Genomic DNA, 15884 nt, shown 5'->3' on the forward strand with positions numbered 1-15884 from the left:
ATATATATATATATATATACATGCTCCAAAAAGGGAAGGGCGTATTATAAAGAAATACAGACATAAATGAAATATTTTTTTCATACTCTGAGTCTAAATGCTTCTGGGATAAATCTTTTAACTGTTTCAAGTACTGAACTTAACAATAAAATAATAAAACAAGGTATTCTTCTTTTTAAAGCGAATGTTTACAAAAATGCTGCAGTTGAACTGATTACAGTTCTCTGAAAGACACGGGAAAGCATAAACAAACTGCATTTTACTGTCACATTCTGTTAATCTCATAAGGAGCTGCTCCGTCTGTGTTTTGGAGCAATCCTTGCGCGGTTCAGTTGTAATCACTGGTGATTGCATGCAGCTTCTGCAGGTGTCAGTGTGACTGTATTCGGTAGGAGGGACTTGATGCTCCAACTTCTTATTTTGCGTCTCTCTGCTCTCTAGCCAGTCGTCCTGGTCCTGTTGGGGAGACAGCGGCATCTGCGGCGCTGCATTCCGGGAACGCCATGCACCTTTGGCTGAAAATACGAATGGAAGCTTATATAATTATTTCCTGTTTTTGATTTTGATTTTTTTTTTTTTTTTGCGTCTTGTCTTTCTTTCCACCCCCACCTTCTCATTTTCCCTCTGACGCGCAAGGACACTACAGCATCCATCCGCGGTAGAGAGGCTCGCACAGAGCATCCTCTGTGCAGACCAGGCATCCTCCTCCTCCTTTCCTTCCTCCCACTCTCCTCCTCTTCTCTTTTCTCGTTCTTTTCGAGCCCAAAGGACATCGGGACCCCCTTTCTGTACCCCCTCCCCCGCTTCACCCGGAGACATGGATCTATGGTTTCATTCGATCCGGATTTGCTGGTGGAGGGTTTTGTTTCTGATGAGTATTTTCCAGGACTATCTGAGCTCCATGCTGGACTGCCCGCCGACCTGCAGCTGCTCCCAAACAGAGATCTATTGCAATAAGTCCGACAACGGCAGATTTTTCCCTTTACTCGCCCTGCAAGACACGGGGACCAACGGGACCACCACTGATATAGCGGAGTTATTCAAAAACATCTCTTCTATGTAAGTAGTCGCGGATTGTTCCGCGCGTTTCTGAGTCTGTTGGTGTCAATCTCGTTTTACCGACTTGTTGGTTCGTATGTTTCACTCTGAGACTTTTTATACTGAGTCGACTCTGTAGTGGCCTCTGATTTTCCCACCTTATACCCCTAGGCTTAATAATATATTTTAAATAATGAAGGTGGGAGCCAGTTTAGCTCGTGCTGGTTTGCGGCGCCTTCCGTCCGTGAAACCCGGGTTCGACTCCGGGCTGCTCCCTGTTCCCTTCTCTACCTTTGCCGGTTCCAAGCCCAGTTTGAGAAGGTTGCGTCAGGAAGGGCATCCGGCGTAAAACATTGCCAAATTTACCATGCGACTTGTTCGCTGTGGCGACCCCTGATGGGAGAAGCCGAAAGTGGAAGAAGAAATAATGAAGGTGCGCGTTTTGCTTCCTGTGCGCAAAATTGTCAATCCCGTGCCGCCTCGCACCAAATAATCCCATTTTTTTGTTTTAAATTATTTGTCCACCCTTCCCCTCTTAGTTTGCCCCCGTAAAGTTACCCCTCCGCAACAACACCGCAGGCCCAACGCGGCCAGCAGAAGGATGATGATGTTGCAGACAACCGAGCATCTCCCTTGACGCGCGTGCAGCCGCAGATCCTGCGCTAAACGAAACAGAAATGAATGGTGCAGTGAGGTCAAGCAGGCGAATTTTAGACCCCCATCCCCATGAGAGGGGCGAGCTCACAAAGTTTATCATCCACAGATGATGCGTGCCTGTGCGTGAGTGCGTGCGCGTGAGGAGGGAGGGGGGGTCACTTGTGGCTTTTCTATTGGGTTATCTATTGCATTTTTTCCAACTTCCTGTCGCCTAAATGTTTCTACTTAAACAGAACGGATGAGCTGTGATGACGGCAGACTGTTCAGCCACCTCTCCCTCCCGCCCCTCAGCCGCACACCCACACAACCCCAGAAGTAGCTACATTTCCATTTTGCATCCTCCTGCCCTCCCCTTCTCTCTAGCATCGATCCTTCCTGCCTACATCAAAGCTTTCTTTCTTGAAAAGTCGGGGGGATAATAGAAGGGGTAACCAGGTAAATAAAAAAATAAATAAAAAAAATATAGACCTGTGGTTTCGACAAGGCTGATTTGCATAAAACAGAAACATCTTCCCGTTTACGCACCGGAATTCCCCGCACGGCTTACGCCACAAAGGACTTTTTTCTGCCATCACTTCTCCCATCCCGTTTCCCCTTTTATCCGCAGACAACAACTTACTTCGTGACACGGTTCAGCGCTCTGCCGGGCCACTAGAGGGTAGCCTGGTACCCTTTATGCTTCTGGAATCAAGCGCTCTGCCACAACACAGCTGGCGTTTTCGTGACTGTTTTTCCAGAGAGGTTGAAACAGAGAATATTTCAGATCCAGCTATAACTCCAAAGGGCGGAAACAAGTGGATGTCTTTGCTTATTACTGTGACTCCAGCATGACCAAACCTGCTGCATTCACTGCTGAACCTCCTCTCCCATCCGCTCAGATTGACTGTTTCTTTTATTTTCCCATCTTCTAATCTTAATATCCTTCTAGTAAGCACTGATCACCTTGTTTGCTGCTGAGAAAACATAATGCAGCCGGCCCAGGAGGAATTATGCATTCCTGACCAGTAGGTTCTTTTTTTTCTGCTGCTCAGTATGGACAGCAACATCCTCCCGAACCCCCAGCAGCCTAATGACAGCCTATCAGAGACCACACTGCCCAATGTCACATCAGCAAACACAGCTGGGTTTGGAGCAAAATGCAGCACTCTTTTCACACCTCTCAGAATATAGCTAATTCATGCTTGATGCCCGCGTCCGAGGAGGTTTTGAAAATGATAGCTGGTATCCATAGTAATATGAAGCAGTCAGAGCCCACAGACGCCACAAGTGGCCCTTGATCCTTTTTTCTTTGCGAGGAGGAAGATGCGTTTGCTAACAAAGAGGCCATTTTATTCATCTGACGAAAAACATCAAACGATTAGGAGAATTCATGGAGATCGAATTTAAAGCCAGGGCTCCTAGTAAGAAGTGTGGAGGCAGGGGGAAGAAGAAGAAGAATAGGAGGAGGAAGGAAGGGGGAGGGTTGTATTGGTGAGCAAAATTATCAAGTCCAGATTTTAATTTTCTAGGTCTTTCACATTAGACATTCAGCAAATGTAGCATCACAGGGGATGAGATAAGGCCTCCCTGCATAGTTCTGCAGAGAAGGGAGGGAAAAAATGGAAGAAAAGGTTTTTCTAAGAGGGGCTAAAGCTTTTTACGGGTTTTGTGTAAGTGCTGCTGTGAGCTGAGCAGGAGAATCCAATCAGCGCTTCCACCTCTGGAAATGATGTTTGGCCTCATTTCGTTTTTATTTTGTGCTGTGCAGAGTCTGGTTCTAAAGGAAAGGGTGAAGTATCGGAGTGCTCTTCCAGGCAGCAGCTCGTATTTGTGAAGCAGCCTTTAATAGGCTAGTCACAAGTGAAAAATGACACGCATGAATTCATATTGTGTCTGATTTACACGGTGTGTCGGGTAAATTGACCATTTGGTGGCTTTCCTTTGCTGTGTGGTGCACAGGCACAGCTTTGACCCACACCAACGATGAGGCTCACCAGAAACTGCACCTTAATGCTTTTCTAGGTTTCAACTGGTGTCCTCTGATTGTTGCATAAGTAGGATAATTTTTTTTCTTTTTTTTCCCAAGCTTGGATGCACATCTTCCCTTTTGGGGATAAGTTCATGTCAAGATAATTGGCAGTCAGTTTGATAAATTGCAGGGCTCCCAGGTATATTATCCCCGCATGTGCTCACAAACCATGAAAGCTACATTTTCAACAATGACCATGCTTTCAGTGAGGTTTTGTGAGCTTTCACGGCAGAGTAATCTGGTGGAATCGGTATGAATGGTTGGTAAACACCATTAAATCTCACACCGATGCTGTTTGCGTTCACATTGATCGGACTGGAAAGTGTCGTGCAGTTACAACTTCAGGTGCCGAAAAATGAGCGTTGACCATGAAAAAAACAAAAGCTCAAATAAGAAAGCAGATAGCTCTGCAGCTTCTCTAACTGCATTTCACTGTGTTACCCCACATTTGCTAGCGTCTACTTTTTTTGGTTCCGTTGTGCTCAATGGATGTCTCCTTAGCCTGTTTAACCGGCAATTGAACTAATACTCTTGTTTTCAGTCACGCAAGAGTTTTCGCATGTTTGGTTCTGACTAGTGTTCAGAAATACAGTTTTTAAAGGAAAATGATGCTTCACACCAACCCAAACAAACTCCAAGAAAGCAAAATGTGTGAACCAAACAGCTCTTTTGTGAAAATACCTTCAACCTTAAGAAGCTTGACGCTTTCTCTTGTAAAAATGCTGGTCTGAAATAGAAAAAAAGAGATCTATTTGAACTCCCATCATTCTCCTAACACTACTAAGAGTTGAGTGAATGTGACTAATCCAAAACAAAGGAGAGGAATATTTAGTTAATTTTCTGTTTCAGCCACCCCTTTCCACCAATCTGTGCAGTTGTGATTGAACCTTCAGCTGCATCACATCCCCAATATGCTCCATGAGATAAACCCTTCCTTTGACATGCTTATCTCCTGTGGTCTGAATTTTCTCTTTTCCTTTAATAAAAAATGCGTACAACGGCTGTCATTATGGCTGCGTTAACACTGAACCGTGGATGCATTCCACTGCAGACATTTTGAGCCTGCAGGAAAGGCACAGGTGTCAATTGGGTGAATAATGGCTGCAATCCACTTACAGCGGGCCGCTGCCTTGTGATCATGGACCCTTCTTACGGGGGGCTCCGAATCTAAAAGCTCTTCTATGCAGCTTGGATACCTGCAATGGAAACGGTCTACAGAGGAAATCTGTTTGTGGCTGTCGGTTAAACTCGAACTCTAAATGGAAGGTACTGCTCCCATAATAAGTCACCCAGCAAATTTGGCTGGATCACTTGTAATAGAATTTTATTAAAAGGGCAATTCAATAATCCAACATGGAGTATTCTGTTGCCAAAACCTATTCCTGTACTTTCCAAAGTAAAACTGTCAATCTATTGATAACATTATGGAAATTGATCACACTAAGGTTTAACAAATTCTTTTCCAAACACACAATGAGAAAGTTTAAAGACTTATACCAATGAAAACTCTGATTTAGGTGTTTTTAACATTTTCTTGGGGCTCCTGACTCTATACTAATGCATACAATTGTATAGAATTTCACTCAAACCTTTGGTAGGAATTAATTGCTTTGCTTAGAGTATGGAGTAGCTCTTGAACTTGCATTCAAAAGATTGTTTGCATACCTGGATCTTCTGTAACAAAAGCAGTTCTTTCGGCAAAGAAAGCAAATGGAAGCGGCATGTGAATAGGTTCTTTTGAATACAAGTCCTTTTATGTTTGCAAAGACACAAAAACAGGCCTTTTACCACTCAACTCCACAGCATACGTTATGAAGAGAAGCTTAATCCCCCTTTAACACCCAGATACAGAGAAGTGCTTACATAAAGAGGTCATGCTGTAGATTCTAATCATGCAATATTTTAAGGAATTTTCAAAGCTCTCAAATTTGCTCAGCGATAATGTGATGAAATTTCTGTGCTCAGACTGAAACTCAGCTAACAATATATATATATATATGGAGAGCAGGTTTTACTGGGGATGTTTTTGGAGTTGTGTAGGTGGACTAGGTTGCACTTGTTGTTCGTGGATATATTTATCCCCATTTTCAGCGCAGCACAGCTTCTTATGTGTTGAAAGACGTGTCCTGTGGCTGTATGAACAGCTATTTTTAGGGCAGATGTGAGGCAGAAGGAAATTAACTCCAGTGATTGGAAACATTCTGAAACATTCTGAAATCTCAACTGGGTATTCACATATTATCACTAAACAAACACTGATTTACAAACATGGTTTCGTTTCTTACTTTATTTATATTTTCTTTTACCTCTGTTTATGTTGTATTTTTATTCTGTTTTATATTCTGCTTCATATTATAGATGACTTTATTAATCCCACAATGGGGAAATTTCATTTATCTGTTGCAGCAACACGACATTCAGAAATAATCTATATAATATAACATCAATAAAGGACATCACAAATGACATTCATATTAGATAATTAAAAATATTACTAAAATTATTATGAAAAATTATTATCAAAAATGAGATTCTTATTAAATAAAGAAATAAATATTAAATAAATACAGCTGCAAAAGTGTAAAAAACATGCGGCCTGCAAAACATGTAAACTGTAAAAAAACATTACAAATTTTTTCAAAATACAGAAATAACTAGTGAAGTTCACACCAAAAACAAAAAAAAACAACTGTTCAGGAACAAAAAACAATTTAAAATTGAAAAACAACAACTACAACAAAAGGAAATGAATCAGTAAATGAATCATATTATGTGTAGTTTATTCCTCCTAAAGTCTGTTTTATTTCTGTAATAACATGAACCTACCTAGGGACTGCTGATCTAAATGAGATAAAATCGGGCGTATTTTAACATTTGATTTTAAATGTTCATTAATATTTTATGTCCCTCTCTTAATAAACATTTAAATACAATCCTCAGAAGTCAAGACAAAAGGGCTTTGGTAAAAGTATATGGATCTGGTGATGGAATCATAACAGAACTTCAGTAAACCTTAAGAAAATATCTTCCATGGCCCAATGGCGCATTCAGATTGCGGTGAGTCAACATCAAACTAAACCAGCTTTATTAATAAAGCTCTTTAAGGTGAACAGAGTTTGTTCGCTCGGAAAGCTTGCTAATTTGGACAGGTGTTTGAGCCCACACATTTTAATAATATATAATAGCATCTTTACGTTCAATCAATGCTATATGTAACTGGTGCCAGAGGAAATACTGCAGCTTTCTAAAAGTCTCTATTGGAGGGTCTGACTGTTAGGGTGGTCCACCGTGCAGGAGATGAAGGCATGAATCAGCTTGTCTAAATCTGCTCTGGATATGAGATCATTAAAATGGTAAATGGCGTGTACTTTTTAACGGCGCTTTTCTACCTCTTAAGACCCTATCTAATATTTTAGCCAGACATGTAGTCACAGGACCCCAGTTAAGATGAAATAGCTACTGTGGTAATATCACCAAAAAATGTGATGTCTACGCATGTGGACGCCAGGTATTAAGAAGTTGAAGACCCACTCGGATTATTATTTTTAACCAAATTCAAATGTTTCTTCAGAGCGGCAGTAGTTCATTAGAAATTCGCCTCTGACTTGTGGGCGAGACTGATCGCTACGACGGAGTTTTAGGGCCACGGGGAGGAAAAAAAATTCTGGCCAACATGACGAGATTAAAGTCGTCATGTCGACTTTAATCTCGTCATGACGAGAAAAAACTCGACACAAAGTTTCGAGAAAAAACTCGTCCTGTCGAGATAAAAGTCGAAATAAAGTTTCGAGATTAAAGTCGCAATGTTGCGCGCGAGCAGTGAAGTTGAGTCTTTCAGGAATATTCTGTGTTATGGCTAATGTTAGTGAGCTAGTGGCTTTGTATTTAAGAGTTTACGACAGAGTTTTATGGCCACCAAAAAAAAGAAATTTTATTAGGAGATAAAAAACTCGTAAATTTACGGGAAAAAAGTCATAGATTAACAAGGAGAAAACCCCGAAGTTGTCTGTTTATCGGAGCCTAGCTTGAAGAGGAAATATGTGGAGCCTTTTGTGAAGCTTTATTTCAGGATTATAGGTTTAAAACAAAGAGATTCTGAGTCTTTTGGCGACTCAAAATCAGATTATTTTCCGTGTAGCAGTCTTTCCGGGGTTCGGTGTCAGTAAAGCGGACTTTCATATGTAAAATAAGGAGCTCAGAGACACGTTTGGGTGTAGAGGACCGCTGCAGCCTTTATTCTCCTTTTCATTCACATAACCTGAAGTTCATCTGTCACATTACGTCATGAACCTGTCATCCGATCACCAATGCGGAAGTAAACAGTGTTACATACGCCCCCTCCTGCAGATGAAGCGACCCGTTTGATCATTAAAAACAAAGATGAATGAAAATAGTCTATTATTAGCATTACAACGTTGAAAAAGGCAAAAAGTGCTTCTCCTCCTCAGACGGAAGCATCACACAAACGTAGAGATCTGGTCTTTGGTGGAGGAAGAAAGGATTCAAGCAAACAGCTGCAGGGACACCCGATGACGGCTTCATCGGGCTGCAGTGATCCTGCAAACCAACCATCAATAAATAAAACTTTAATAACTTGTAAATCAAACAAATGAGCTTCCAGACATTTGGAACGTTATCAATAAACATTCAGCTCACCTGTTCAACAAAGTTTAGTCGGTCTGCTCTGCGGCTGCACGGCGTTCACCTGCTGCTCTGCATGCTGCTCACTTCCACAATAATCTCGTAAATTTATGAGTTTTTTTCGCTCGCGCGCAACATTGCGACTTTAATCTCGAAACTTTATTTCGACTTTAATCTCGACAAGACGAGTTTTTTCTCGAAACTTTGTGTCGAGTTTTTTCTCGTCATGACGAGATTAAAGTCGACATGACGACTTTAATCTCGCCACGTTGGCCAGATTTTTTTTTCCTCACCGTGGCCCTAAAACTCCGTCGTAGATCGCACAGAGCAACTGTGCTCATAAATTTGAGCTTGATTTTATTTAGTCTTCCTTTATTATTAAACATGCCACAAAACACCACATTTTCAGCAGACAGTCCCATTCCTCCCCACAAACTCACACTGTGCTGCTGAACACTTGCGCCAACCTGAAACCACCAGGAGCAATGTGGGGTTCAGTGTCTTCCCCAAGGACACTTTAACACACCGAAGCTACACTCTTCCAATCAGAGGTCTACCGCTCTAGCTCTGCACCAAAACTGTGCCAGATGATAGGCCTGTTCAGAGGTGGCCTTAATGTGAGCGCTGAAACTCAAAGGTCTGAGTCTATTAAGACCCCGTGGTTTTTCACTTTGAGCTCTGTTTTCTTCAAATAGCAGAGAGATTAGTTCAAACTATATCCTCTCGTGTTGTGGATCTAATTCTAGCAACTCTTGACATTTTCACTAGATCATTTCTGCCAGGCCACAGTTGAGGTTTGGCTCTCTAGTTTGTCACATTGTCATCCTAATGTTTTTGTATCTGTCTGTTAAAGAGGGGTGTAAACTTTAAACTTACCTTGAGTAACCATGTCTGGAACAAACTGATGTGGGGGATTTAGTTTTTTTCAAAAACAGCAAACAAAACATGATAGGTATTGAAGTTGCTGCTCGGCACAAAAAAGAAATGTCTGGATCTACTTAAGTCAGAGTGGTAGCAGTGTTGCAGCTTTTTCATTTCCTATTTGCATATTTTAAGGTGACAATACCCGTGTTTGTGATTGGTAAAAACAATTTAAGTAGTAAGCTGGGAGAAGGCTTCATGCAGCATGAAAACCATGCTATTCTGTTTCCTTTAGGAGTTTTTTTTGTTTTGTTTTTTCAGAATGCACACATGAAATGTAACATGTTAAACCTAATAACTAATGAATAATGACATGTTCTTATATGTTGTGACAATTTACAACAAGATATTATGTAGAGTCAGTTAATACGGTAGGAAAACTCAACATTTGCCTTCACACATGGTGACAGCGAGGGTTCGGGACTTTAATCAAATGACAACTTCTCAACTGGAGGGAGGCACATATTGGTGTTATTAAGTCACAGCAGCTTTCCATAGCAGGAAAAATGAGGCAGAACAAGGAATCCAAAGAAAGATGCTTCCTATTTCTCACTGAGTCATCTTGTTCCCCTTACTCATTAGAATATTCACAACCACTGATAGAAGGAAGGCGCAATCTTCTGACAAAGGATTATATTTAGCTTTTCTGGAAAATTACTGCTCACTTTCAGGGTCTCCCATGTGCGCTGAGGCAGAACCATCAGGAGAAAGCTCATCTCATGTCTTTAATCTGGGATTTAAGATAGGAGGGCAGAGAGACCTGCTCCACTCACCTCTCTTTACCCCTGTCCACTGGTACATGTCGTTCTTTTCTAGTTTTCATCCTCTCCTTTGTCTTTATGATGATGTTTGGAATTAAGGTCTTATCATCATGATTACTGGCTTTCTGGTTTTCACATCATTGATTCCCCCCCCCCCCCCCCCTCCAACTCCTCAGAAGTGCAATGTTTGTACAATGCCTATGTGCTGTTTTTATGATATACATTTTTTGTTCAGTCGTGCAGTTCAAAGGAACTCACAAATCCTGGCAAAACTTCTCTGACCCCCCTCGATCTGCATTTCTTTATCACCCGTCTGGATTCTGCCCTGATTATCTACTTGATGATCTGAAGGAACGGAAGGCTCTGCACGTTTCAGCCAGGACTAAAGGCGAGCTCGACAGAGCAAATAGTAACTGAGCTGATTAAAAATGTTCATCCCAGGGTGGTACGTTGAACAGAACTCATAGTCTTAAAACGCTTTACAGCCTTGCAGATGCATTAACAGTTACAAAAGGGTTGCTTTCTGTTGACATTCACATGTGATTTTTACTTTAATGTGGCTAACATTACATCAACATGGCGTTCATGATGAACTGGATTGCAGCAAAAAAAAAAAAAAGGCATCCTTTGCTTTTAATTGGTTTTAGGGTAAATTGGAAAGAGTTAGAGTATGGTAAAAAAAACAAAAAAACATCTCTGTTTTTTTCTCATATTTCCTTCCATCTGTTTTAAAGCTCTAATTTGAAGAGTTTTGTTCTTTCTGATAAAGCATGTGTCCACAAAACACATTGCCTTTACATCAAATCAGAAATGAGCTTTATTGAAGCTATATTACAGTTAAGCTGGTTTAAACATGCTATCTGTAGGCTTAGTGGAGCCACACATAAAGCAGCCGTATAGCTAATTCCTCCTCGTTCATACTAAAGGATGATTCATGCAGGCAGAGTCGTGGTGTGAAAACACTCCTCTTGAATTCTCATTCTGCCCGTCTATGTCTTGTTTTCTCATTCTGTCTCTCACACACCAATAATTTCCTAAGAGATAACCCCCTTCTTGGTACGGCTGTACGTCTGACCCTCACGCTGTCTGTCACTGCGTTCCCACCTCCACCTCTACCAGAAAGAAAGAAAAAAAAAAGCGTCTGCCTTTTTTCATGCAGCCTGCTGCTTGTTATTCATGTGGGGTGTTTAGCGTTTTAGCAAAACATCAGTCATCATGTATTATCAAGTAGGATGATTCACCCCACTGTCCTCCATGTCAGTGATGACTGGCAGAGCTGTGATAATGCAGCTGTCTGGGTTCTCTCTGTGCTTCAGCCATGTTGTCATACTCGCTGTGCATGCTGATGGATGCTATTCAATTCTGCTCTTGTTCCTCTTTTGTAAAAAAAACGAATTGTTGTCATTTTTCAAAGTTTGTCCTCTAAAACAATCTGTCTCTTCTTTCATCTGCGCAGCTGCATTGATTGTCGCATCAAAGACCGTCTGCAACCTCAGTTGGCTTGTCTTCCGACTGAAGCTCACCTGAACGATGCACAGGATCATTTTTTCCAATCAACCCTTGTATTTCACAAGCTATTGCTATTTGGTTCAATTCTGAAGGAAAAAAAAAATACTTTTATGATGCCAAACAACGATTTTTTTTATTCCTACAAAAATAGAGGATATTAAGTGGAGCAAAGAGAGGAGGAATGAAATCAGCCCCTTTCCATCCAGCCATCCATTTGTTTAGCATTGCTACAGATGACAGTGAAGCTGTGTTCGGTTGGAAACGATTGCCAGGAATTTTATGGCTCTGCTTTGGTTTGGCCACCATCAACATCAGCATGACGAATAGTGGAAAGCATTGTAGAACAAAAAAAAACCTTCTGCTCGACTCCAATAATTTTGAACCCGCACTACCTTAACATGCATGCTAAACGTTTTCTTCTTAAACTAATTGTTTAGTAACTGAAATCAGGTTACATTTAGAAAAATCCATTGATTTTAAGAACATAGTTCCTGCAGGGTGACAGGAGGGCTTGTGCAAAGGACTGTTGATGCAGATTAAGCCTGTTTTTGTTTCCCATCTACCATCTGTTTACATTCTCTCCCACCATCTTACAGCCCCTCACACCCCCCAACCTTACTTTAGTTGAGCCAGATGCCAACTGAGTAAAACGGAGATGTTCATGAATCTAGTGCAAAGGGATGCATCGTAAGGGAGCGGAGCAGGGAGTTTCTGGCCCGTTGATTCAGTTTGCAATAGCTACATTCTTATATCAGCTGCATTTCTTCCGTCTGCTCCTGATCCATATAAATTTGAATAAGCAAAAACTCAGAAATACTGTTTTTTAATCTTAATGATCAGAAAATATGACCAAGGATACGCTAAAAACACCAAAAACCTTATTTTCATGGGAGTGGGTCCGTAAAGCAGCATCTTCGCCCAAAATTGTGCAACTTCCACTTCCATCTAAAGTTATGGGATTTTTGGCTGCTTTCAGCCATTGATGTCGGGCACCATCTTGTTGTTCACAGCCAGGTCTCACTCCTCAAAAGGGGTGTGGCTGTTTGAGTGGCAGGTGATTGTTCAATCTTCAGCTGTAGGATGGATGTTTTGGCTTGTCTGTCCCTCCTATTTGCCCGCTGGTGTCAGCAAGATTGACAGCAAAGCAAAAAACTGGCAGCAGGTTTGTCCTCACATATCAGCTGTCCGTCCATATATAGTCAATAGATGACAGTTCTAATTTTGAAACTTTCCTCAACTTTATTACATTGGGAATAAGAGCTGTTGATGGAAATTGCATCAGCCTTTTTAACTGGAAATGCAGCTTTTTTTTATATAACAGGCGTAGACATATTCATAGAATATAAACTCACCCAAAAGTATGTTTAATGTCTGGATTATTGCAGTAATGTAAATGTAGCCAGGGATGGGTGTTTCTTTTAACGCTGTGGGAATGTGACACTGAAATGAGAAGCACCAGCAGGCTTTTTGTTGGTTTGTGACAAGGCTTTGTGTGCAGGCAGATGAGAACATATTAAGAGTAAATGGTCCCTCAGGACTCAGCTCTCCTTCCTGTAGGCTGCCTGTTGCTGCAATGACCTTGCTACTCAAAATCCTAGCAACAAAGTCTCTCTGCATCTCCCCTCTAAAACTCCCAAACTCATTCTTCTTTCATGATCTTTTTGTCATTTTTGAATTCCATCTTCCAGCTTTCTGTAACACTTTTTTCTTTAGAAATAACAATCACAGAGATTAGATTTTCTATACAAAAAATGATCTTTTCTGATTCGGCAGTTGTTATTTTATAATAAACTGTGTCCTCTTCCTTTGCTAAATGAAGCTGGTCTGCAGCTGAAAACTTGAAAGTGAAATATGTAGAAGGGTCTTAATATTCTGGTGGTATTCCCGCCAAAAAAGGAAAACAAGCTAATTGTTTGCTACTCTTTTGGGAAATAAATATCCATTTTTGGGTAAATTGAAGCTCTCTGTCCTGAAATGTCTTTGGAGCTTTCTTCATTACATTTTCTCTCCCAGGCTTTTTAATATGGTGATGTGAAACAGACAATAGCTAATTTGGAAGTTTCTTTGTTTCTATACAATGAAATGTTGCCAAGATGAACATTAATATGGAGGGAAGGGATTTGTTCAGCGAGCTGTGCTTTTGTAATGTGCTCTGTTGTGTTCTTTGTTTTTTTTTTAGTGACGAGGGATTCACGATAATTCAGCTACAGAGAAAATGTATAAAGCAAACAGAACGGGCATTGCATTTGTGATGAAACTGGAGGGAGGCAGTCTACTTTCTGCTGCGATGACTCACATTATTTTGCAGCAACAGGGTGTTCGTATTTTTATTTTGCTCATTTCCGAATTCAAATAGGATGAATCCGTGTTGAAAGACAGACAAGTATCAACAGATGTTATGCAATCACTGCCTTCTGGGGCACAGATAAAGTTTTCAAAGCAAAAGCTATGTCAGGCTTCAGAATCCAAGAGTCCATTTCAGAGCAATACATCCTGGCGTTGTCTGTGACTGGTCCCCTTAAAGAAGAGTTGTCATTTTGTTTGTTTGACTTTCATTGGCTTTATCAGCAATTCTCACAAGTTTCTCATTTATTTATTTATTTAGCTAGGAAGTTAAATTGATTCTACAGTATATATCCTCTTTTTCAAAGGAGGCCTTGGCCCAGGTGCCTACACAACAATTCATTAAAATAGCAAACTTTATTTAAGTATAACATTCAAATAAACTTAAACTTCAAATTTTAAGTGTCTACATTTCTGACTCAAAGTGCCTCTCCGATTATCTTTTGATCTGTTAGAAAAGCATTCCCAAATTATGATTATGCTCTTTATAGGCAAAATCCAAAAGCCTGTGTTGTTTTCTAGGACATAGTTTGTGCAGATTGGCAGTAGTTCATTAAAAAATACATTGTGGGTGGGGGTGTTGGTGCGGAGTAAGCCTTACCTCATTTCCCATCATCTCACTGTTTACTCACTCTCCTACTAGCTTACAGGCACTCACAACCTCAACCTCATATTGCCAGTGCAACCAAAATGGCAAGCTATGTCGGAGCTATACAGCTGTACAGCTTTCAGCCAGATGTCAACTCAGACGAGAAAAACAAAAACGTTAATGGATCTATTTGTGTAGCGCCTGAACACTAAGAAAATGGACAAAACAATTTAGAACAAGGTAGTTAGTGACAGAAGATTTATTAAAGGATTTGGATGGAGGGCTTAGAATCCTTATCTTCCTGAAGGGGGCTGTGGAGGCAGGCAGGCAAGTAGGAAGCATCTGTAGTCCCAGCAGGAAGTAGGTTATACTTGTAGTTCCAAGTGGATGTTTTACAGTTCAAACAGAAACACGCCCCAGAGATACACTGAGTCATAGAGTGAAGTGACTTGGTAGTTTAGAGACATCTTCTCATTCACATTTGAAGGCCAGCGATGCGTTACATGTGTTTACCACAAGAGTTAGCACTCTCTTCAGGGATTTTCAATCAGATATTAAGAGGTGCTTTCTGAGTGTACCCTGTCAGCCAACGTCACTCTCATCCAGTATGTGGATGACCCTCTGCTTGCAGCAGAAACAGTTGATGCATATTTTGAAGAGGTTTAGAACAGGTGTGCCGCAGACTAGTGGATTTCTTAGGACAAGTTATTTCCTAGTCAGGTACTGGTTCATGGTACAGCGTGGGAACTCTTGAACACGTTGACTGGATCAAAGAGTAGGGGCATAAACAGGAGTTTGGTCGAGGACGGAAACTTGTTCAGCAACAGCAGGCTTACAAGAACTTGATCGAAACCAAAGTCACAGAGGACGAGGCAGAGACGTGGTCATGGAGGAAGCTGGATCAGAACCATGAACTTGACAAAACTAAAAAAGTGTTAGAACAAGTAAACAGACTACTATGAACTGGCATAGAGCGACAGAGTGAGAGGAGTATATACAGTATAAAGCAGAACTCAGGTGAACTGAGTGAGCTTGATTATAATGTGGCACAGCAGGTGCACATGACAATTTGTCTGCAAATGGATGAATCAAAGTGGAGCGGAGTAGGGAGTTTGTGGCCCATCGACTTTAGCTTCTATGTCACTACAAGCTTTTTGCAAGAAATACTCAGAAATGCAGATTTTATCTTAATTTTCTTTATATTTGTCCTACAACATGAGAAAAGTGTTACAAGGGTAAGTTAAAGACACCAAAAGGGATGGGTCTTTAAGCTTGACTCGTGAACAAGTCTTCAGTCTGTGTCCCCATTTCTGGACGGTACCTCTGACTTACTCCACAACTAAGTAAACGCTATATGTAAAGTTCAATTTATGTATTCATATACATAAGGCAGCAACATTAGCAATAATCTCTAACC

General features: G+C 41.0%; 1 protein-coding gene across 2 annotated transcripts in view; it reads left to right on the forward strand.

Annotated features, from left to right (window-relative positions):
• Positions 1-346: 346 nt before the first annotated feature.
• The window catches only part of ntrk3 (neurotrophic receptor tyrosine kinase 3), a 229911-nt gene continuing 214373 nt past the window's right edge, over positions 347-15884 (forward strand). Inside the window, exon 1 of one of the 2 annotated variants that reach the window (XM_023953663.1) lies at positions 347-1059. In XM_023953663.1, the coding sequence (XP_023809431.1) occupies positions 818-1059 (242 nt within the window). In that variant the 5' untranslated portion in view covers positions 347-817. The remainder of the gene's footprint in view (positions 1060-15884) is intronic. The other variant, XM_023953662.1, reaches the window with a different exon arrangement.

The sequence above is a fragment of the Oryzias latipes genome, chromosome 3 (genome assembly GCF_002234675.1).
Source record: "Oryzias latipes chromosome 3, ASM223467v1".
Lineage (NCBI taxonomy): Eukaryota > Metazoa > Chordata > Actinopteri > Beloniformes > Adrianichthyidae > Oryzias > Oryzias latipes.